This window comes from Spermophilus citellus (genome assembly GCF_964194105.1).
Source record: "Spermophilus citellus genome assembly, chromosome: 3".
Lineage (NCBI taxonomy): Eukaryota > Metazoa > Chordata > Mammalia > Rodentia > Sciuridae > Spermophilus > Spermophilus citellus.
Genome location: NC_138184.1, coordinates 182,254,276 through 182,278,845, shown reverse-complemented (window position 1 = coordinate 182,278,845; position 24,570 = coordinate 182,254,276). Strand labels below are relative to the sequence as shown.

The 24,570-nt window shown below is 36.4% G+C and overlaps 1 protein-coding gene across 1 annotated transcript in view; it reads right to left on the bottom strand.

Annotated features, from left to right (window-relative positions):
- SLC13A1 (solute carrier family 13 member 1) overlaps positions 1 to 24,570 on the bottom strand; it is a gene marked incomplete at both ends in the record, with an annotated part of 93,382 nt that overhangs the window by 18,994 nt on the left and 49,818 nt on the right. The window contains one exon of the mRNA XM_081287212.1: positions 9,549 to 9,700. Within this exon, the coding sequence (XP_081143338.1) occupies positions 9,549 to 9,700 (152 nt within the window). The remainder of the gene's footprint in view (positions 1 to 9,548; positions 9,701 to 24,570) is intronic.

The following is a 24,570-nucleotide window of genomic DNA, read 5'->3' as shown; positions in this document are numbered from 1 at the left end:
ACCGTGCAAATATGTTTAGCAAATATGGGCTCTTCAGAAATTTTGCCTGAATGGATAGTTTAAGAATAAGAAAGCTTGAAAGAGATAAACTTTTTTTTCCTTGAGAAGTAAGGAAATATATAAACAGCCACGCAGAATTGTGACCTTTTGATCATAGTCTTAACACATACTTGGAATGAATATTCTGAATTGCATTCTCTTTGCTCTGATGGCCTTTTCCCATGTTTTCTTATATTCTACAAGTGAAGTGACTGCAAATGTGTGCCTAAAGCAACATTGATCTTTTCTATCATAAGAAAGTCAATTCTGATAAAGTTATTTTCATTTACCCAACACTGATTTGGGTGTCTACTCATGTTTGATCCAGGAATATTCATGATAGGTACTCTTCTAACTATTGAGGATCCAACAGTAAATGAGAGGGATGTGGTCCAGATTCTCAAGAACCTTATACTAAAATAATGTATGCAGAAAATAAACAGAGAAGCAAATTCTGAAAAAGAAAATTAAACAGAATAATGTAATAAAAAGCTATCAGAAGAAAGAAGAGAATTTATATAGTATGATCAGAGAAGGTAAAACTCAAGATGAGATATAAATTGTAAGAAGGAGAAAGGAAAAAGAAGGATTGGCAAGAATGTGGATAAAAGGAAACCATTGCACATTGTTACCTTGTAAATTATATGTACAGCCATTATGGAAAGCACTGGATGCTTCTAAAAATTAAGAAAAAAATACTTCCATAGGATCCAGAAATCCCACTCCTGTCTGTGTGTGTGAGTGTGTATATATATATATATATATATATATATATATATATATATATATATATATATATATATTTCCAAATGAAATGAAATGAAATGACTATGTTGAGGAGATATCTCCTCTCCTATGCTTATTCCAACAGTATTCACAATAACCAAGAAACAGATACAACCTAATGGTCTATCAACTGATGAATGGGTCAAAAAAAGTAGTACACATACACAAAATGGAATGTTATTCAATTGTATAAAATATGAAGTCATGTAATTTTTGTTAACATGAATGGACCTGGAAGATGTGTGTTGCGTAAATTAAGCTAGGGATAGACAAATGCCACATGATGTCATTCAGGTGGAATCTAAATAAAGTTCATGTCATTGATGTTGAGAGTAAAACGATCATAATCAGAGGCTGGGGACAATTGTCTGCAAGGCAGGATGGAAAAAGTTAATCAATGAGTACCAAGCTACGGTTGGGTAGGAGAAATACAATCTCGTGTTCCATTGCACAGTAGGATCACTATAGATAATAATGCACTAAATGTTTCAAAAAAGCTAAAAGATAGGATTTTGAATGTTCACTATGAAGAAATGATGGTTGTTTGAAGAGATATAGATGCTTAAAGCCATTACTTGAATATTATCCAATGTATTTTGAAATAGTACCTGGTACCCCATAAAGATGAAAGATGTACAAGTTTTATGTGTTAGCTTAAGAAGTTTGGCGGTGAAGATGAAGAGAAGGCAATAGTTTTTAGATACATTTGGAATAAAATTTGAGAAATGGAGGAAAAAGGTCACATATTGAAATGGTGAAATCTGGGTCAAGACAGGTGGGCAGAGGACTAGGAAAGGGAGTGACGGCTGCTCAAAATTTCCTCTGGGAATGTTAACTTGAGATGGCTTTAGTTTACTGAGTGACCATTTTGGATATGCAGCTAGATAAGTGAGTCTAGAATTCAGAGGAAAAGGCAGGGATAGAGATATGAAATTAGCAATCATCAGTGTGTAGGTGGTATTATAAAGACATGGAAATGGGTGTGATACAGTGAGCTTTGATGCATGCTGAGTTGTCAAGGAAAGGCAGAGGTTTAGGAATGAGCAGATGAGCTAAGCACATTTAATTCTGATGAAAATCCTGTGATCAGGGCTTTATGTTTCCATTTTACACAGGAAGAAATCAAGTCCCAAGGGGTTAAGTGAAGTGCTCAAGGTCACAGATCATGTAGTTAAGCTGTATTTTTCAACCCATGAGGGAGTTTTATTTTAAAACACAACCACCTCTTTTCATTAAAGCACTGTGTTCTCGAATCCCATCAAGATCGAAATTTCCATATATATTATGGAGTACCCATAGACAGAATTCAACTTTAAGTTTCTAAGGAAATTTAAAAACAAACTTTAGAAATGACTGCACCATAACACAGAGGCATGCTTTGACCTAAAGCATATGTGTGCTTAAATTTTGATACCTAGGAATATAACATTGTCATTGCAGTTCTTATGATCAATGAAATACCCAGAAATACCAATGAAACACAAAGAAATGGCTTTGAAAGTATGGATGTAGTCATGGAAATTTACAACCTTGTAACAGATTTTGGCCATTAAGCCCCATAATAAGCTAGTGTCTACATTGATTATAGTTCCATTGATTAATGACTGTTTTGATTATTTCTGAGACAAAGCCACTTTTTAGTTTTGGATTTGTCTGCTTCCAGAGGGTTTTTTTTAAATATTAACTGCTCATTATTCAGAAGCCAGGCTTCGATTTCTAACAGGGATAACAGAAGTAGGAGAAGCAGCAATAATACTAGCTACCATTGCTGACAAGTTGTCCTGTGTGCCAGGCTCTCTATTACAGTCACATGTGCACTATGTCTTTAAATACTTACAATAAGAAGTTTTAGTATTGCCCTCATTTTACACAGGAGGAAACTGACCTTCACAAGGTACAGCTAATATACAGCAGGCTTAAAATCTGAGCCAAAGTTTAAATACAAATTCTATAATGTTCAAATGTCTTCTACAATATTTTACAGAGAAATTATTTCTGAAAAATTTAAGCTTATGAAGGGAAAATCCTGGTAACCTTTGAAGATGGCTATTGTTAGGTAATTGGTTTACCTCCTCCCTTTATTTAGTAAAGAGTACAGGGTGGGCAGATGGGCTTTGAATTAGGACAAGCATAAATGGGTTTCCATTAGGACTCCTAAATTATGAACCTATGGTATAATCCTCCATATACCTGTGGCTCTGCTTTCCACAATTTCAGTTATCCATGGTCAATCATGAACCAAAAAAAAAAAAATTAATTATTAAATTAATTAATTTTTTTTTTACTCTTTCAGGACAGAAATTATATTCCTCCAATTTTTATTATAGTAGTGATAGTACTGTTACAATGGCCTTTTTTGTTATTTGTTCATGTTGTCAATCTCCAATTGTGCTAAATTTATAATTTAACTTTATCATAAGCATTTTTTAATAGGAAAAATCATTATCTGTATGGTTTAGTACTATCTGCAGTTTGGTGCATCCACTGAGAGTCTTGGAACATACCCCTTGTGGATAAAGGGGGATTATTGTTATTTAACACATAGTAATCGTGACTGTGCTAATAGTTGGTAACACAACTTTCTTCTAAGCTGCTTTCTATACCCATGATTTCACAAATGACAACTATAAACTGAATAACATACTTTGATAACCTGAAGCTATAAATATTACTTGCTATATTCTTCCATTCTTTATCCAATAGATCTCTTCTTGTGTGTATTCAATTATAGAAGTTGTACTTGTTGGATAATACTGGTGCATTGGAACTTCTGTACCATGAAAGTAGTTATTGTCCATAATAATATATTGTTCTTCCTAAGTTTATTTTGATAGAAAAGTGTTATTCAAATGCTTAGATAATTTCCAAGTACAATCAGTACTTTGTGTATTCCCTGTATGTCTTGATAGAGTTCATCTCAACCAGTATTTATTGATCACCTGCTGTACCCTTTGTGTGCTAACAGGAGAAGACAATGATGCATTCAGCCTTTATAAGGTTGTCATTATCAAGGAAAATGGTGGTGCTCATGAGACAAGTTTATAGAGATGTAAACTATATTTAATCTATATTATGATATAATAATATAATATATGATATAATAATATAATATATGATATAATATATATTTTGATAAGAGGAGAGAGGACTAGTGGCTGAAGAGTAATTGCACAAAGTTTCAAATGGTATGATAACCACACAATGAAAGAGATATGTTGACATAATCGGCTGGTCTTTCAAGAATCAGAGCAGGAAGAAATGGGCTAATTACATCCTGGCATTTATTAATAACAGTGTTAGGAAAGGAACAGATCAGGGTAGATCATTGACCAAGTAGGATTTTCCTAATGAAAGATCCAATAAAAACCTATAAGATTACAACAGGAGTGAGTAGGATAAAGAATATTTCTAAGGATTTGACAAGGTGAATAGTGAACTAATTACAGGGAAGCTTAGGATTTTCAGGATTTAGGTGCCACAGATATTAGATTATAAGATTAAGAATGACTTTAAATAATGAAAATGTTCTGTGTACTTAAAAAAAAGCCAGGAAAATGAATTTTAAGGTTTTCCCCACAAATAAGTGATAGACATTTGAGGACATATAGTTGCTTATCCTAATTTGAATGTTACATAAGTGTATACGGGTATCAAACATTACATGGTACTCCATAAATATGCAAATTTTGTGTCAACTTTAAAAAAAGGAATAAAAGAGGCATTTTGTGTGTTTCTACCTCCCAGGCCCTTGGAAGACTTGTAACCATCACTTAAAATATAAGCCTCAGCATCCTCATGTATAGAGTGAGGGTGTCTATATAGGATTTAAAATTTCTGCTTTCTCTTGTTCTCCTCATTCTTCCTGTTATCACCAAGGAGAAAATAACCTTTTTTCCCAAGACTAATATTTCCATCTTTGTTTTTAAGTCTATTCAATTCCCACCTGTTCCCACCTGACTCTGTATTCTGACAAATATGCTTTCTTCTTCTTCTTCTTTTTTTTTTTTTTTTTGCTTTTTCCTTCAAAACTTTATGTATCTATTTTTAGTTTCCTTCCCCTAATGTAAACCCAAACTGACCTCCCACCCTTGTTCTAAAAGAACACTTTGCCTGGGCTGGGGATGTGGCTCAAGCGGTAGCGCGCTCACCTGGCGTGCGTGCGGCCCGGGTTCGATCCTCACCACCACATACCAACAAAGATGTTGTGTCCGCCGAGAACTAAAAAATAAATATTAAAAATTCTCTCTCTCTCCTCTCTCACTCTCTCTTTAAAAAAAAAAAAAAAAGAACACTTTGCCTTTGGCCATACTCTGCATGTTCTGTTCTTTGTCACACTTGAAAGAGTCACTTAACTTGTTGGCTTCTCCTCTCCACTACATACTTCTTCTTCAGCTCATCTGAATTGCACACCCATTGCCTTTTATTCCACTGAACCTGCTCACACTGCAGAGGACAACAGAGAGAACTGGAAGTTTTTTCTTAGCCATCAACCTCCATGACTTTCCTCTATCCCCATAATAGCCCCAATTCTTTCTCCATTTTGAAAATGATCTTCCCTTTCTGCTTTCAAATCACCGCATGCTCCTAAGTTTCCTCCTACCTGTTTAACTTTTCTCACCTTCTTTCTTATCAATGTTTTTTCCTAAGAGTCTGACTGGAGTCTTTTAACTCACCCACCCCCATGTGACCATTTTAAGAATGTCATGTTTGTTTTTATAGATAAGATTTCAAGGGAAGGCCTGGGAAGCCAGGCAAAATGTAGCAAGGTTGAAATCCCCACAGGCTGCCCAGAGGGTGATTCATGAAGCTGTAAGAAGGAAGCCAAAGCTGCAGTGGAGACACCCTGGATTAAGAAATGCTGGTAACATGGTATGTCTGCTGAGGAAAGCAGCTGGCTACAGACAGAACCAGTCTAAGAGAGAGGCTATGTTGGCTATAAGCTACAAGGCCTTAAGGTCAAGGCTGTCCAATTCCTTTGGAAATTGCAAAGGCCACGTGCCACACACACATACTGGAGCTATAAGACTTGTTTGACCATCTGGGTTCTAGTTTTGATTTCTATGCCCCTATTTCTCCCTTTTGGAATGGATGTGTTTATTCTGTGCCATTTTGGTTTTGGATGTATGTAACTTGTTTTATTTTTATGTAACTTTTTATTTTGACAGAGGCTTACAATGAAGAGTTTACCTGGAGTCTCAGATGAAACTTTGGACTTGAGCTTTTGGACAATGTGGGAACTGTTAAGACTACAAGGATTCTTGGAGATGGAATAAGTGCATTTTTCATCATGAGATGGATATGAGTTTTTGAGATCAGGGGTGGAATGTTATGTTTTGAATATGATATGCCCCCCCCAAATTTGTGTGTGAGACAAGCAGTGAAGGTGTCTATATAGGATTTAAAATTTCTGCTTTCTCTTGTTCAGAGGTGAGATGATCAGATTATGAAAGCTGTTACCTACCTAACTGATGGATTAATCCATTTGCTGGATTAATAATTGAGAGGAACACTTTACTCTGTGCCAACTATAAACAGCTAAGTTATGGCTAAAGGAAGTAGGTCACTGGGGGCATGCCTTCGAGGTTTCTGTTTTGTCCCTGGTGCCTAACTTGCTCTCTCTGCTTGCTAGCTGCCTTGAGCTGAGCATCTTTCCTTCACCACACCTTTCTGCCATGATGTTCTGCCTCATCTCAGGCCCAGAATAATGTTGGTTGACCATGAACTGAACTTTTGAAACCATGACCATAAAATAAACTTTTCTTCCTCTAAGTTGTTCTCATCAGATACTTAAATTACATTGGTGAAAAAGCTGACTACCATACCCCCAATTTATAACTAACTCAAGTAATGTGTTTACAAGTGTCTGCTAAAAATCTCCTTGTGGATATGCCACGTCAGTGTGTCCAGATTAAATTTACTAATTTCTCCCGTGAGACTGACTCTCCCCGTTTTTCTCCAGAAGTTTATGTGACTTCTCTAGAAGTTCTCTATCTGGCAGTCATATAAACAAACGTCTAGCCCTCCCTTCCTCTAAAGGACTCACACTTAATGACTAATGACCTTGTGATTATGCAGTGTCTTGAATCTAAATCTTCCTGTCACTTCACAACTAGCCTTTCATCATTTGTCAGTACTTTGGTAACAGACTTCTAATTGGTTTCCTGTCTCCAGACTCCTGGAATACCAATCAATCTGAATACTGCTACACCAAACTGTGTAAAACATACACAGACTATTCACCCTTTACCAAACAAACAAACAAACAAACAAACAAACAAAAAAACAAAAAACCTGTTTCAGGTGTTTGGTACTTTGATTTTATGAATTATTTGCTCTCATTTTCTTTATGAATGTTCATCACTTAAAATTAGTACAAACCGTCTTAAGATTGTTACAAACTGTGTGGAAAGATTTTTTTTCTAGTGATCAAAGATATTGTACATAACTGCAGTCTTCTTTTATGACACATCTTTAGGTATCTTAGGGGAAAAATAACTTTTTAAGGAGGCAGTTTTGGAAGTCTGACTGACCTTGGTTTGGTCCTCAAACTGCTAAGCTGAATTTCAATGTTCTCAACACTAGTAATAATAATAACCAACATTTGTTGAGCACATGTATACACTCTGTGCCAGCACTGCTTGAAGTGCTATTGATTTTGAATAAAACTCAATGCAGGGGTGGTGGTGGTGGGGTGGGGAGAGAGAGAGAGAGAGAGAGAGAGAGAGAGAGAGAGAGAGAGAGAGAGAGAGAGAGAGATATCAAACTGTTTTCCTGCTATTTCTGAAAAGATAGTGAATTCAGAGAGTTTACATAATTTGTCCAAAGTTACCTAGCTGGTAAGTGGAAGAGCTGGGATTTGAACCCAGTCATTTTAAACCCAGAGCCTAAGATTTTAATCACCCTTATACATCTCTTTCATAAAAAAATGTATATTTTGCACATATGTACAAAATGATAATTGGTTTTGCTCGAAAAGATGGCAAGCAGTGTCAAAAGGAAAAGGTGACATTATCAGAGTGCATTTGTAAATAAAGGCAATTTTTCTCCAGCTCCAAAAACCTGAACAAATAATATAATTTTGAGGATAGTTTTAAGTTTCTATAGCATTTCCAACAAAATTGAGTACACACTGTCCCATTGTAACTTTGGGATTTTGTTGTATTGTGTAAGGTCAGCATTTAAGAAAACGTTCATTAAATACCAAGTTTGTTTAATCATATCAATTGCATTTTTCACATATGGTTATTCTCACTTCCCATTTATACTGGTATTTTCTACCAAAAGGGGATACTTTGATTTTTCTCCTAATTCTTTGAGCTTTTTCCTAGTTATTATTGTCACATAATTCCTAAGGTAAATACAACATTTTGAAGAAAAAGCACTAAATTTCACAATATATTTTAAATACTTTCTAAATTTAAAGGAAATTTTTCTCAATTTTCTATGATTAGGCGAATTACAACAGACAATTAGGAAAAATAGTTAGCAAAGCATTTTGCTCAAAATACTGCAATGCTCTTAATCTTTTACTACAAATGGATTAATGCATTCAAAGAGTTAAGAGAAAAATCAGATGACAGAAAAAAGTTGGTTGATTCATTGTGCAGAAATAGTCTAAATCAGCAGTTCTCTAACTCCAACAAGGATAAAACAATTAGAATTTGGTCTAAATGTTAGAAAATGGACTTTGCAGAGAGGGTCAAGATGTTAAATCTCTTTACTTGGGGAATTCATGATCAAGGATATCAGTTTAGCACTCAGAAAGGGATAAGGTCCACCTCCTGTCTAGGGTATATATTAAATATGTCTTCTCTGATACTGTGAATTTCATGTTTTCCACTTATAAACCAAATGCTTTTCAAAGACTCCTTCCTAATGTGGTTGAATGGTCATAAAACAATTAGTATACATGGAGATATGGACAATACTGAATCTAAACTTCTTTACCTCTGTTCTTTGTATATAATCTTTCATAGAATGCAGATTGGCATTCTTTGAGTCTTGCCTTTTTGGAGAAAATATGTATGCACAACATATTGCAAATAATTTCAGAGAGTTTGTAGAATCTGTTGGCTCTGTTTCCTAGAGTATAGCTTTCTTGGTTCTGAATCTTCAATCTTTTTCTGTCAAAAGACTAAATCCTGTTTCTGGACTTCCTCAGTGCTGTTAACCTTCTTAGAACTTTGACAATTGTATGTCCTCTTAGTACTTAAAATAAACCTTGGCTGTATTATCAATTTGGGCTCCTTTATAAAGCATGGGCTTCCAAACTATTGTCTTACTGCCCAATCTTTTAAATATTTTATTTCAAAAGCCAGGCCTTTTGTAATCATTACCTCTGTTCACCATTCATCACTTAAGTTCAGTCCCAAGAGCCTACATAAATTGTCCCATGCAAATGATTCTTTTTCACTTTTGCTAATTACCATTTGCAGAATTATTTGCCATGAAAAAATGTACCCACCAGAGTGGTCAGCCAAGAGTTATTTCTTCTCAGCTGACCTGAGGAATCTGCAGGCATAATTTAATTCACCAGATCCTGCATATTTAACTGTCAATCCAGAGGGAGATTTCTAGACCTATGACTGTCCTAATAGGAAAAAAAAGGCAAGTTAATTCAGCTTAGCATCTCTGTCCATGGATTCTCTGAACCAGGTGAGAATAGGTTGTATAGTTTGTGTGTTGTCTATCTGTTAAATTACCAATTTAACAATTTTACTTACGTGTTGAAATGCTCAGTGAAGATCAAGTTTGTGGAGGTACCAGTAGTTGTTGTCAATCCACCAATGGTAGAAGAGTAAGCAATAGACAAACACATAAGTTTACACATCATGTGATCCTTCTTTGACCGATATTTTGCTCCTGTGACTGAGTTCTGTTCAAATAGAAAATGTACTATGAGAACAGCTCCCTTTGAGGTCATAACAAGAAGTAATAACATTTTTTTAATGAAATGACTGTGTCTTGATCCCGTTTAATTAATATCTTTGATGTCATTTGGACATGGAACCTGTTGAGAATAATTATAGTTAGATGCGGTCAAGAGGATGGGCCCTGGCCTGGTCCCTGGTCCTTTTAAGAGGCAGCAGAAATTCTCTCTCTCTCTCTCTCTCTCTCTCTCTCTCTCTCTCTCTCTCTCTCTCTCTCTCCCCCCCACCCCCCATGTAAAGACACAGTGAGAAGTTGGCCTTCTGCAACTCCAGGAACGAGAGCTCACCAGACACTAACCTTGCCAGATCTTTATTTTGTATTCTCAATTTCCAGTACTGTGAGAAATATTTTTTGCTCATTAAGCCACCCAATCTTTGATATTTTGTTATGACAGCTTGAACTAATAATGTATATATCTTTCCATCCATAAAAATGTAACAATAAAAAGTATTTAAAGTGACACCTGATGCCGAAAATATTTGACATACATAACTGTATTCCCTAATCCTTCATTTTTATATCTGAATCAAATGATCCTTCATCTCTTTCCTTTTAACCACGAATTTTCACCACTTTTCTGCTATTATGGGTCAGTAAATTTCTCATGGTCAGCAAAATTCTCAAACTCTTTTTTGGGAGTTCCCCCACCTTGGTGCTTTAATGGCTGATCTCCAAAAGATATCACTATCACTACAGAAACTGAATACTTTTGATGTCATGTCTTCTTTGCTTCCCATTATTTCTTTCTATCCTATATCACACAAAAATAAAATCCCTTTTCTTTAAGGATCATGTAATTTTGATATCTCTTTCCTCATTTATTTGACTACAATATTCTGATCTTTTAGGCACTGGGAGCTATCTTGCGTTACATTTTCACCTAACACCATAATTATCTTCCCTACTTTATATCCCATCAGCATCTGGATGACTATCACTTTCATGAATAACCCTTAAAATATCCTAGCTTCACAGATTTTTCATCTCATTTTTCAAAGACCTACAATTCTGCTTTGTCTCAGTTACCCTTTCCTATAGTTGCACCTTGGATACTGCGTGTCTTCAACTGGTTCCACCAGGAAATCCTTACTACACATGTAAGTGTGTTGTTTAGGACTCCCTGGGGTGCAAGCCATACCAACTCCAGTTTTGTTCTCACCCATGGCCCACTGTGTTGCTTTGATTCTTGTGGCCTATTTCAACATGCGTTGAAATGTAGGGAAAAATCAATAACTCTTCTGGTTTTTTCATTCAGCAATTTTTCAGTCAATTTAGTCAAAAAAGCAGCATCATTTCAGTAGTTTAGATGAACAAAGCCTCATTTAAAAACAAAATCCCCCCAAACTAATCTAAGATTTCATCTCATGCCAGTCAGAATGGCAGTTATCAAAAATACAAACAACAATAAGTGTTGGCAAGGATGTGGGGGAAAAGGCACACTCATACATTGCTGGTGGGACTGCAAATTGGTGCAACCAATCTGGAAAGCAGTATGGAGACTCCTTAGAAAACTTGGAATGGAATCACCATTTGACCCAGCTATCCCACTCTGGGGTCTATATCCAAAGGACTTAAAATAAGCATACTATAAGTAACACAGCCATATCAATGCTTACAGCAGCTTAATTCCATTGACCCCTTTTGAGTCTAGGGGGCAGACATCAACCTGGAAGCAACCTAGATGCTCTTCAATAGATGAATGGATAGAGAAACTGTGGTACATATATACAATGAAATACTACTTAGAATTAACAGAGAATAAAATTATGTCATTTGCACATAAATGGATGGAGTTGGAGAATACCTTGCTAAGCAAAGTAACCCAATCCCAAAAAACCAAAGGCCAAATGTTCACTCTGATAAGTGGATGCCGATCCATAATGGGGATGTCATGGGAAAAAATGGAGAAACTGTGATTAGGCAAAGGGAGAGGAGGAGAGGGAGCATGGGGGCCAGAAAGATGGTGAAGTGTGATGGACATCATTACCCTAAGTACCTGTATGACTGCCCATAATGTACACATAGTGTACGACGCTACATCATGTACAACTAGAGAAATGAAACGTTGTGCTGCAATGTGTACAATGAATCAAAATGCATTATCCTGTCATATATGCCCAATTAGAATAAACAAAATTTTAAAACATTAAAAATAAATAAATAGGCTGGCGCTGCCTCCCGTGGAGCACCATAGAGCAGACTCTTCACCGCGCGAATGAACTGCCGAATTATATGAAACAGCTGATAAGATGAGCGAAAATTTAAAATCCAAGTGATCCGAGAACACGCACTGAGCTCTGACCCGCTGAATTCAAACTCCCGGTCACCTGCTTCCCGCAGACAAACAGCTATGACTCGGCATTAATTCATCCCGCTGAAACAACTGGTCAGCCCTTCTCATCATACGAAGGTAAATGCCTACCGAGCCTTCATAAGTAGTGGCCACAGGTTTGAAACGGGGCTTGGGAGAGAAGGACCCACCCGTTGAATTAGTCTCCCGGCAAAGGGAAACCGTGTCATCAGACTGCTGCGGAGATAACTGCGTTGAAACAGGTGTGTGATCCCATAGCCTTGCCTCTCCACACATCGGGAAAACTCTAAGAGCCCCTCCCAGCTCTCCCCTAAGGGCACCTCCCAGCTCTCCCGTAAGGGCACCTCCCAGCTCTCTTGTGAGTGCTTCAGCCAGCCCGAGGGAATCAGAGGTGGTGCGGGTCTCGCAAGCGGAAATACCGCTCCCACCAGGGCTGACTGCTGAGGCCTCTTGCACCACCTACGGGAAGTGGATACCAGAGGGCAAGTAAAAGCCGCTGAGGATTCTCAGCCCCAAACTCTACAAGCTTAGGGTCTGAGGGAATGGCAAACTGGAAGAGTGTGCCCAGTCGTTCATGAAAACAGGGCTCCCGGGAGCAGCAGACTTGGCGTGTAGCCAGTATTGTGGTGGGAGGGGCCTGGCTAGAGAAAAAGTGGGAAGTGACTAGACACAAGAGGAGGCCCTAGACACTCAGGATTGGAGACTTGCCCAGTCTGGGAAGAGCTGCTGCACAGTGATTGGTTCCCGTGTATTGAGAGGAGAAACTTGACCTGGTGGGCACAGCACCATCTACTGGAAGAGAAGTTAATCAAACTCTAAGACTGCATTTATTAGGTTTTTTTTTTTTCTTTTTCTTTTCTCCTTTTTTTTTTTTTTTGATTTAGGTTTTTCTTTCATTTTCATTTTTTTCTTTCTTGTTGTTTTATTAATTTTTTTTTTTACAAAATATTTTTTTAAATTTTTTTCTACTAATTTTAACTTAAATTTTTTTAATTATTATTATTATATTTTTAAATCTTTTTCTTTTTTAGTTCCTATTCTTTTTCTTCTTTAGTCTTCTCATTTTTCTTATCCCCCCTTTTTTCTTGAATTCTACCTGCCTACTCTCATTCTCTTTAGAGACTTCTTCCCTTCCCTTCAAATACCTTTCCTCCCAAGCATCAAACTAATTTATAGGAGTAAACAGTAACTCAGCAGTCAAACAGAACAAGAAACAACATGAGCAGCTTCAAAAAACAAGGAAGAAAAGGAGTACAAACAACGCAGGACAGCCTAAATATTCAGGAGGACCTAGAGTCATCAGAAAAATGGTCATATAAAGAACTCAAGGAACACCTAAGACAGATGGAATGGAACCTTAAAGAGGATACAAGACAGCAAATTCAAGCAGCGAAAGAACACATTGAGAATGCATTTCACAAACAGATAAAAGAAGAAGTTAAGCATCTTTATCAGGAGATAGAGACTATAAAAAATAATCAAACAATAATTCTAGAAATGAAGGAAACGATAAACCAAATTAAAAACTCAATTGAGAGTATCACTAACAGAGTGGAGCAAGTAGAAACCAGAACATCAGATAATGAAGACAAAATACACCATCTTGAAAAGAGTCTAGCCAACTCAGAAAGGCTGGTAAAAAATCACGAGAAAAACATCCAAGAATTATGGGATAACATTAAGAAACCGAACTTACGAGTCATCGGGATAGAAGAAGGTACAGAGATTCAAACCAAGGGAATGAGAAACTTGCTGAAGGAAATAATTACAGAAAACTTTCCAGAAATAAAAAAGGAAACAGATATACAAATTGAAGATGCATACAGGACACCGAGCACACAAAATCACAGTAGACCAACGCCAAGACACATTGTTATGAAGATATCCAATATACAGAACAAAGAGAAAATATTAAAAGCTACAAGAGAAAGGAGACAGATTACATTTAGGGGTAAACCAATACGGTTAACCACGGATTTTTCATCACAGACACTGAAAGCAAGAAGGTCATGGAACAATGTATTTCAAACACTGAAAGACAATGGATGCCAACCAAGAATTCTGTATCCAGCAAAATTAAGCTTCAGGTATGACAACGAAATAAAAATCTTTCATGATAAACAAAAGTTAAAAGAATTTGCAGCCAGAAAACCAGCATTGCAAAGCATTTTGAGCAAAACACTACACGAGGAAGAAATGAAAAACAATAACCAAAACCATCAGTGGGAAGTGCCGCAGTAAAGACAGAGGGCAAGGGGAAAGACAATCATGGAGAGACAAACTAAATTTTTTTTTTTTTAAAAAAAGGATAAACAATCAAACATGGATGGAAGTTCAAACCACATATCAATAGTAACTCTGAATGTTAATGGCTTAAACTCTCCAATAAAGCGACATAGGCTGATATCATGGATTAAAAAAACAAATCCAACAATATGCTGCCTCCAGGAGACACATCTGATGGGAAAAGACATACACAGGCTGAAGGTGAAAGGATGGGAAAAAATATACCACGCACATGGTCCTCGTAAGCAAGCAGGGGTGGCCATCCTCATATCGAATAAAATCGACTTCAAGACTAAGTTAATCAAAAGGGATAAAGAAGGTCATTATATACTGTTAAAAGGAACCATTCACCAACAAGACATAACAATTATCAATATTTACACACCAAACAATGGTGCTGCGACATTCACAAAACAAATTCTCCTCAAATTCAAGAATCAAATAGACCACAACACAATAATTATGGGAGACTTCAACACACCTCTCTCACCATTGGACAGATCCTCCAAACAAAAGTTAAATAAAGAAACTATAGAACTCAATACCACAATCAATAACCTAGACTTAACTGACTTATATAGAATATATCAACCATCATCAAATGGATATACTTTCTTCTCAGCAGCACATGGATCCTTCTCAAAAATAGACCATATATTATGCCATAGGGCAAACCTCAGTAAATATAAAGGGGTGGGGATAATACCATGCATTTTATCTGATCATAATGGAATGAAACTGGAAATCAATGATAAAAGAAGGAAGGAAAAATCCTACATCACATGGAAAATGAACAATATGTTACTGAATGATCAATGGGTTACAGAAGACATAAAGGAGGAAATCAAAAAATTCTTAGAGATAAACGAAAATACAGACACAACATATCGGAATCTATGGGACACAATGAAAGCAGTTTTAAGAGGAAAGTTCATCGCCTGGTGGTCATTCCTCAAAAAAAGAAGAAACCAACAAATAAATGAGCTCACACTCCAACTCAAAGCCCTAGAAAAGGAAGAGCAAAACAACAGCAAATGTAGCAGAAGGCAAGAAATAATTAAAATCAGAGCGGAAATTAATGAAATTGAAACAAAAGAAACTATTGAAAAAATTAACAAAACTAAAAGTTGGTTCTTCGAAAAAATAAATAAGATCGACAGACCTTTAGCCATGCTAACGAAGAGAAGAAGAGAGAGAACTCAAATTACTAACATACGGGATGAAAAAGGCAATATCACAACAGATGCTACAGAAATACAGAAGACAATTAGAAATTATTTTGAAAATCTATATTCCAATAAAATAGAGGATAGTGAAGACATCGATAAATTTCTTAAGTCATATGATTTGCTCAGACTGAGTCAGGAGGATATAGACAATCTGAACAGACCAATATCAATAGATGAAATTGAAGAAGCCATCAAAAGACTACCAACCAAGAAAAGCCCAGGACCGGATGGGTATACAGCGGAGTTTTACAAAACCTTTAAAGAAGAATTAATACCAATACTTTTCAAGTTATTTCAGGAAATAGAAAAAGAGGGAGCTCTTCCAAATTCATTCTATGAGGCCAACATCACCCTGATCCCGAAACCAGACAAAGACACCTCAAAGAAAGAAAACTACAGACCAATATCTCTAATGAACCTAGATGCAAAAATCCTCAATAAAATTCTGGCGAATCGAATACAAAAACACATCAAAAAAATAGTGCACCATGATCAAGTAGGATTCATCCCTGGGATGCAAGGATGGTTCAACATACGGAAATCAATAAATGTTATTCACCACATCAATAGACTTAAAGATAAGAACCATATGATCATCTCGATAGATGCAGAGAAAGCATTCGACAAAGTACAGCATGCCTTTATGTTCAAAACATTAGAAAAACTAGGGATAACAGGAACTTACCTTGACATTGTAAAAGCTATCTATGCTAAGCCTCAGGCTAGCATCATTCTGAATGGACAAAAGTTGAAGGCATTCCCTCTAAAATCCGGAACAAGACAGGGATGCCCTCTATCTCCACTTCTATTCAATATAGTTCTCGAAACACTGGCCAGAGCAATTAGACAGACGAAAGAAATTAAAGGCATAAAAATTGGAAAAGAAGAACTTAAATTATCACTATTTGCAGATGACATGATTATATACCTAGAAGACCCAAAAGGGTCTACAAAGAAACTACTAGAACTAATAAATGAATTCAGCAAAGTGGCAGGATATAAAATCAACACGCATAAATCAAAGGCATTTCTGTATATCAGCAACAAAACTTCTGAAATGGAAATGAGGAAAAACACTCCATTCACAGTATCCTCAAAAAAAATAAGATACTTGGGAATCAACCTAACAAAGGGGTGAAAGATTTATACAATGAAAACTACAGAACCCTAAAGAGAGAAGTAGAAGAAGATCTTAGAAGATGGGAAAATATACCCTGTTCATGGATAGGCAGAACAAACATCATCAAAATGGCGATATTACCAAAAGTTCTCTATAGATTTAATGCAATGCCAATCAAAATCCCAATGGCATTTCTTGTAGAAATAGATAAAGCAATCATGAAATTCATATGGAAAAATAAAAGACCCAGAATAGCAAAAGCAATTCTAAGCAGAAAGAGTGAATCAGGCGGTATAGCGATACCAGATTTCAAACTATATTACAGAGCAATAGTGACAAAAACAGCATGGTACTGGTACCAAAACAGGCGGGTGGACCAATGGTATAAAATAGAGGACACAGAGACTAACCCACAAAGTTACAACTATCTTATATTTGATAAAGGGGCTATAAGCATGCAATGGAGGAAGGATAGCATCTTCAACAAATGGTGTTGGGAAAACTGGAAATCCATATGCAACAAAATGAAACTGAATCCCTTTCTCTCGCCATGCACAAAAGTTAACTCAAAATGGATCAAGGAGCTTGATATCAAATCAGAAACTCTGCGTCTGATAGAAGATAAAGTTGGCTCCGATCTACAGATTGTGGGGTCGGGCTCCAAATTCCTTAATAGGACACCCATAGCACAAGAGTTAACAACTAGAATCAACAAATGGGACTTAATTAAACTTAAAAGTTTTTTTTTCAGCAAAAGAAACAATAAGAGAGGTAAATAGGGAGCCTACATCCTGGGAACTAATTTTTACGCCTCACACTTCAGATAGAGCCCTAATATCCAGAGTATACAAAGAACTCAAAAAACTAGACAATAAGATAACAAATAACCCAATCAACAAATGGGCCAAGGACCTGAACAGACACTTCTCAGAGGAGGATATACAATCAATCAACAAGTACATGAAAAAATGCTCTCCATCTCTAGCAGTCAGAGAAATGCAAATCAAAACCACCCTAAGATACCATCTCACTCCAGTAAGATTGGCAGCCACTATGAATTCAAACAACAACAAGTGCTGGCGAGGATGTGGAGAAAAGGGTACACTTGTACATTGCTGGTGGGACTGCAAATTGGTGCGGCCAATTTGGAAAGCAGTTTGGAGATTCCTGGGAAAGCTGGGAATGGAACCACCATTTGACCCTGCTATTGCCCTTCTCGGACTATTCCCTGAAGACCTTAAAAGAGCATGCTACAGGGACACTGCCACATCGATGTTCATAGCAGCACAATTCACAATAGCTAGACTGTGGAACCAACCCAGATGCCCTTCAATAGATGAATGGATAAAAAAAAATGTGGCATCTATACACAATGGAGTACTATGCAGCAATAAAAAATGACAAAATCATAGAATTTTCAGGGAAATGGATGGCATTAGAGCAGATTATGCTTAGTGAAACTAGCCAAACCCTAAAAAACAGATACCAAATGTCTTCTTTGATATAATGAGAGCAAGTATGAACAGAGCAGGGAGGAAGAGTAGGAAGAAAAGAGTAACATTAAACAGAGACTTGAGATGGGAGGGAAAGGGAGAGAAAAGGGAAATTGCATGGAAATGAAGGGAGACACTCATTGCTAAACAAAATTACATATAAGAGGTTGTGAGGGGAATGGGAAAATAAACAAAGAGAGAAATGAATTACAGTAGATTGGGTAGAGAGAGAAGATGGGAGGGGAGGGGAGGGGGGATAGTAGGGGATAGGAAAGGTAGCAGAATACAACAATTACTATTAGTGCATTATGTAAAATTGTGGATGTGTAACTGACGTGATTCTGCAATCTGCATTTGGGGTAAAATTGGGAGTTCATAACCCATGTCAATCTAATGTATGAAATATAATATGTCAAGAGCTTTGTAATGTTGTGAACAACCAATAAAAAAAATGTAAAAAAAAAATAAATAAATAAATAAATAAAAACAAAAGCCCCAATTTAGGTAAACCTTCTCTCCTACCCTGAGTCAACCCTAAATGAAAGCTCACAGATAAAAGAAAGCTGGGGAGCTGGGTTTTTGGTGTCTTTCTTCTGACTTCCACCACTTGCTGGATTCAATTCTACATCTTCTGCATTTAGAGTGGCAGGGATAGGCAGGATGAGGAGAGGGCGATACTTTAAGGTCTTATTTGAGTGGTATATGAGTTAAAATATAGCTTTAGTCTTTAGAGCTCTCCAGGCTTGGGGGATGTTCAAAATGACTCCATCTCATAAGCACTGTTACAAGTTTTTGAGAGGCTCTTATCACCAGATGTAACTGGTGCTGGGATGTGACTTGTGGGAGAGTGCTTGCCTTGCCTGCATGAAGTCCTGGGTTTTAACCCAACACTGCCACCCCTCAACACACACACACACACACACACACACACACAGGAAAAAAAGAAAAAGAAAGAATATCAAATTGTTCCTTTTTCTTTGTCGCTAATGGATCTCTTTTTATCCTGTCGCCAAACCCTTTTGGAAGAATTTGCCTTTCAAATGACACCAAATACCATTTTTCCTCCAAGTTCTTTATAATTGGTCCAGGAGAAACTGGCATATCTGTTCTGTTGTCAGTGATAATATAGCTAAAACTCCACTAAGTAAGGAGAGTCAACCATGACCTTTTATTTTCAAATTTTCCAAGAGTGTATTAAACACAAATCCATTGACCCCTTCTGAGTCTAGGGGCAGACATCAAGTTCTCAAGGAGGTGTTTTCTCAGAATCTATCTCACCAGGCTAAGTGTGAGATCCTTCCCTTTCCTCTTTCTTGATGGTATGGAGGTCAAAGATAGGGAAGTACTCCAAAATTCTCCATCAATAGCCTTCTTCATTTTTAACTCTCAGGTTAAGAGTATAAAACATTTTTTTATTTTTCTTTTTGTTTTCTTGTTCTCAAGTCTTATGTATTTGGAATGTTGGAACATAATGTGCATGCTTGATATTGTAATGACTTATTTAACTATTCCATTCACTAAGAAATCAGCTGATTCACCAAAGCTTCTTCTTTTTTCCTCGTATTGAATTACTACCATGCTTACAGTTCTCCAACACCACTGGCAAATTTAGTCACAGAAGCATCTAGTTATTCCCACCCAGTGGATTGGTTTGCTCCTTTTTAAACTTCCCTCCATACTCAGCTTAGATTCCATGGTAAGCCAGTTAAGTAACCTTCTTTTAAAAATTCTAAACTTTGGGCTGGGGATGTGGCTCAAGCGGAAGCGCGCTCGCCTGGCATGCGTGCGGCCCGGGTTCGATCCTCAGCACCACATACCAACAAATATTTTGTGTCCGCCGAGAACTAAAAAATAAATGTTAAAAATTCTCTCTCTCTCTCTCTCTCTCTCTCTCTCTCTCTCTCTCCTCTCTCTCTCTCTCTCTCTCTCTCTCTCTCTCTCTCTCTCTCTCTCTCTCTCTCTCCTCTGTCAGACTCTCTTAAAAAAAATTCTAAACTTTGCTTTAACTTCCTTTGAACAGAAGTTATTTATCAAAACTCCAACTTTTGTTCTCTCTACATCATGTCTTCCACCGAAGAGCTAACCATTGTTGGTGAAAATTGTTCATACAGTACAGCAGACTGCATTTCCTATATTCATGATCGTACATGACTACTGCTATATCACACTGACCCTCATCTACTGTGTTTCTCTAAGTTACTTGTCTCCACCAGGAAATTTAAAAACTCCTCTGTTCTCTTATCAATTCTCTTAATGCTCTTTCTTACTCTTCCCAAGTAGCTTTGCCACCTACTTTCACAGAGTAAACAGAAACCAGCAGACAATGGTATCGCCTAGAAATGTAGAGAACTACCTGCTTCTGCCTCACCTCTCCTCCTTATCTACAAACATACTGGTATCAATGTCTCTCCTCCAAACCATCTCTTGGGTCATCTTAGAAACCTTCCTCTATAGACTATTGGAATTTTTATCAACATTTAATAATTTTCAAGACATCTTTACAAAAGAGCATAAAAGAAGTCCTTCTTAACTTATTCTCAATTAAATACTGCCCTACCTCATCTCCATTTTCACAGCTAAATCACTAAGGTCCACATTCATTGACTTCATTTCTTTAACCTCTTCAATCTGTCTCTCCATTCCACCCAAAATATGCTTCCTATGATCATCAGTAAGCTCAACATTGCTAAACTCTATAGGTACTTTTCAGGATCATCTTTGCAGATCTCTCAACAGCTTCTTCCTACTGAAATCTTTGGGTTTCTGTGAAATCTCACTCTACTGGTTTTTGTTCTGGATCTCTGATTATTACTTTGTCTCCTTTGACAATTCCTTTTTCTTTATCCTTCCTTAAAACTGTTTTCAGAAACCTGTTATAGTCATTTGTCTTTCTCACTTTAGTATTTTACTTTAAAAATCATATTTTCATTGATTTAGTGATATACTAGACCATCAAACTCTGTCTTTAGCCCAGACTCCTTCTAGACCCGTATATCCAATTGACTGTTCAACATAATTTGAATGTCTTTATTGAAACTCCAATTCAAAAGTGTTCAAAACCAAACTCATGAATTCCTTTCTGAAACTCAGTTCTTTGAATTTAGCCAATGGTATCACCATCACCATATTAACAAGCATTTACACTGTTTTTAGCATACTATAAACACTGGTCTATATTAAAATCAGATAAACATTTCAATTCTGACAACACACTGAAATGGGTAATGTCAGTACACCACGTTACAAATGACAAGAGGCACAGAGAAGTTGAATTAATTGTCCAGGGTCATAGTGCCTAAAATGGCAGGCTTGGACTTGGAAACCATGTAGTCTTGCTTTGGAGTCCATACTTTCAGTCACTCTGCTGCATTTCTTGTTCTCCTTAAAAACATTCACTTCTTCATCTCACTAGTTTCTGTCAATTTTATCTGCATAAATATGTAGGGACTCTGTCTAGTTTTCTCTATTTCTTCTGCTACCTGACCTAGGTTACTCAAGTAAGGTCTTTATGAGACTTCTTGCATGAATCTTTACCTATTTCAGACCTGCTGCACATACTGCAACCTTGCAAAAATCCAAAATGTCTTTAAGAAATTTATGAACACTTGTTGTCTTGTGCATGTGTGTATGTGGGTGTTAATATGTACTTTAAATACATTTTAAGGCTGTAGTGTGAAGAAAAGGTCTGAAGTGTGCAAGAATTGGGACAAGGAAACCCATAAGGAGGAGGTTGTCACACTAACCCAGACCACATTCTCTCTCTTCAGCCATTCATCAGTTAAGAAGTTGTTTCTTTATCTTGGCTATTGAGAATAGTACTGTAAAGAATGTGAAGTGCAGATATTTCTTTGCAATATTGATTTCATTTCTCTTGGATATCCAGAAGTGGTATTGCTGGACCATATGGTAATACTATTTTTAATATTTTGAGGAAGATTTATAGTATTTTTCCATAATGACCACACCAATTTACATGCCTGCCAAAGGAGTGAAAGTTTCTCTTTTCTGGAGGATGAACAGAATCACTGCTCTGCTCCATATAGATAAGCATAAGCATGTGTCTGCAACATTTCCAAAGTAAAATCTTTTGGCAAAATCACAATAAGGAAAAAATTACTACTCCCTAAAAGTCATCATGGGTGTGGGAATGGCATTTAGCATTACAGGGTATGGTACTTTGGATTGTAATTTACTTTTTAATTAACTTAAAGGTCAACCCCCAAAGGTATCTACTCTTCATCCAAAAGGAATAAATTTACTAATGTCTACATTTGCCTTATATTTTCTACATGGGAATGATTTATATTTGCCATGTGATACAAATTTCCATTAAAAACTTGCAAAGCTGGTATGTAAATAGAATGGCAAAATAAGTTTAAAATTTTTTTATGAGTGATACAATATGACAAATGAAATTTAGCACTTACATATTAAATATTTTGCTATAGGAAAGACAATAATCATAAATCAGAAAGTGATGCATAATTTGAACATTATTGAATTGATAAAAAAGGACATTTAAAAGGTAATGTGTATATAATTTCTCATTGACATATTATAACTTATAAAAATACAGTTAAAGAAAAATTGAATTTAATATAAAAGCATAGCTGCAAATATTTGCATGCATACACACAAAAAAAATGATTAAAATGACAGATACAAAACAAATCAAAACAGAAAATAATTAATTCCTTATGAGTTTACCATACTTTTTTTCTATATAAACATCTTTAATACATGATTAATGCACATTAATGCTACTGCACATGAATTGATGCTTATGCAAATATGTATGATTAAGGCAGGCATTAAAATGTAGAGTAAATTCAAATTCCATGGTAAATGGAAACATTGAAAGACAATAATGCAAATTTAAGGTTAAGAGGAGGTGTTTTGAGGTGGAATTGGAGATGAACAGTTGAATATGTTGGCAATAAACACAAGCCTCTTACATTTGAATTTATTACTATATTTGCCAAGGACATGTGATTGCTGAGCTGAACTAGTTGAAGAGATGACAATGAAACAAAGGGGAAAGATTGAGAATAGTAGTAAAGAGCAACGAGCCAAAAAATACAGCTTTCAGGAAAGCCTGAGATGAGCCACTATTTGAGTAGCTAGTGATGCAGAAATTATGAAAAAAAAAAAGAGGTAAGGTCTTACAGCAAATTAGTCTTTAGTCTTCTGCTGGACAGGGGTTTTGACCTAAGACAAAGGGTGTTGCCCTATCCCAAGAACAGGTTGGAATAAATTATTTGAAGTAGAAACTTAGACCCTGACCCTGAGGACACATGAGGGCAGACACTAGGAAATAAAATAGTCACTACATTTCTTGGGAAGTAGAGAAGGAATCTGTGTGCATCTGTGTATGTGTGTGTGATGGTGTGTGTGAATGTATGCATTTTGTCCTAGAAGGACATTGCCATAGGTATATTATGAAAGGAAAAGTGTTCATGCAATCTGTAAGGAGACTTTTGAGAAATTAAATATACAGAATGTAATTTTTTAAAGACAAAAATATATCCACATACTAGAAATAAGGCTAAAATGAAACATATATGTCAAAATATTTCCAATAGTTATTTCTTTTCTTTCTTTCTTTTTTTTTTTTTTTTTTTTTTTTTTTTGGTACCGGGGATTGAACCCAGGTATGCTTAACCACCAAGCAACATCCTCAGCCCTTTTTAAATATTTTATTGAGAGACAAGATCTCACTGAGTTGCTAAGTACCTCACTAAATTGCTGAGACTGGCTTTGAACTTGCAATCTACTTGTCTCAGCTTCCTGAGCCTCTGGGATTATAGGCCTGTGCTACTGCACTGGGCTCCAATAGTTATTTCTTAATCATGCAATGAGTATTTGATCTTGATCTATTTTGTATCTTGTACAACCATAAAAAAGCATTTATCAACATGTAAAAGAATCACAGACTTTACAGTAGATAGGTATTTAGAGAAGACCTGGTACAAAACACTAAGTTTTCAGGAGAATGATATGAGACTAGTTATTCCACATTTGAAGCCAAAGTTCCTGTTTATGAGTTCCCTCTTAGTGATTTTTTTCTGCTACTATTTTGCCTTCTAGAAGACTCTTTACTTATGTAAGTTTTAAACTCTACTTTTAGACCGCATTTAACCACATTTTATACTTATTTAACACAATCGTAACCTACTATGTTTTAATTCAATTCCAATACCGCCACTCTTTAATTCTTCCATGCAAATATGCGACATCCAAGACTTTTCAAGTATGCCTTCCACATTTTCCAAGTAACTGAAAATATTTCGACTAGGACATGACCAAATGCAGACCCTATGACATCATCACACAGATATGTCAGAACAGAAATCCCGCAGGCCCAGTTATAACTCA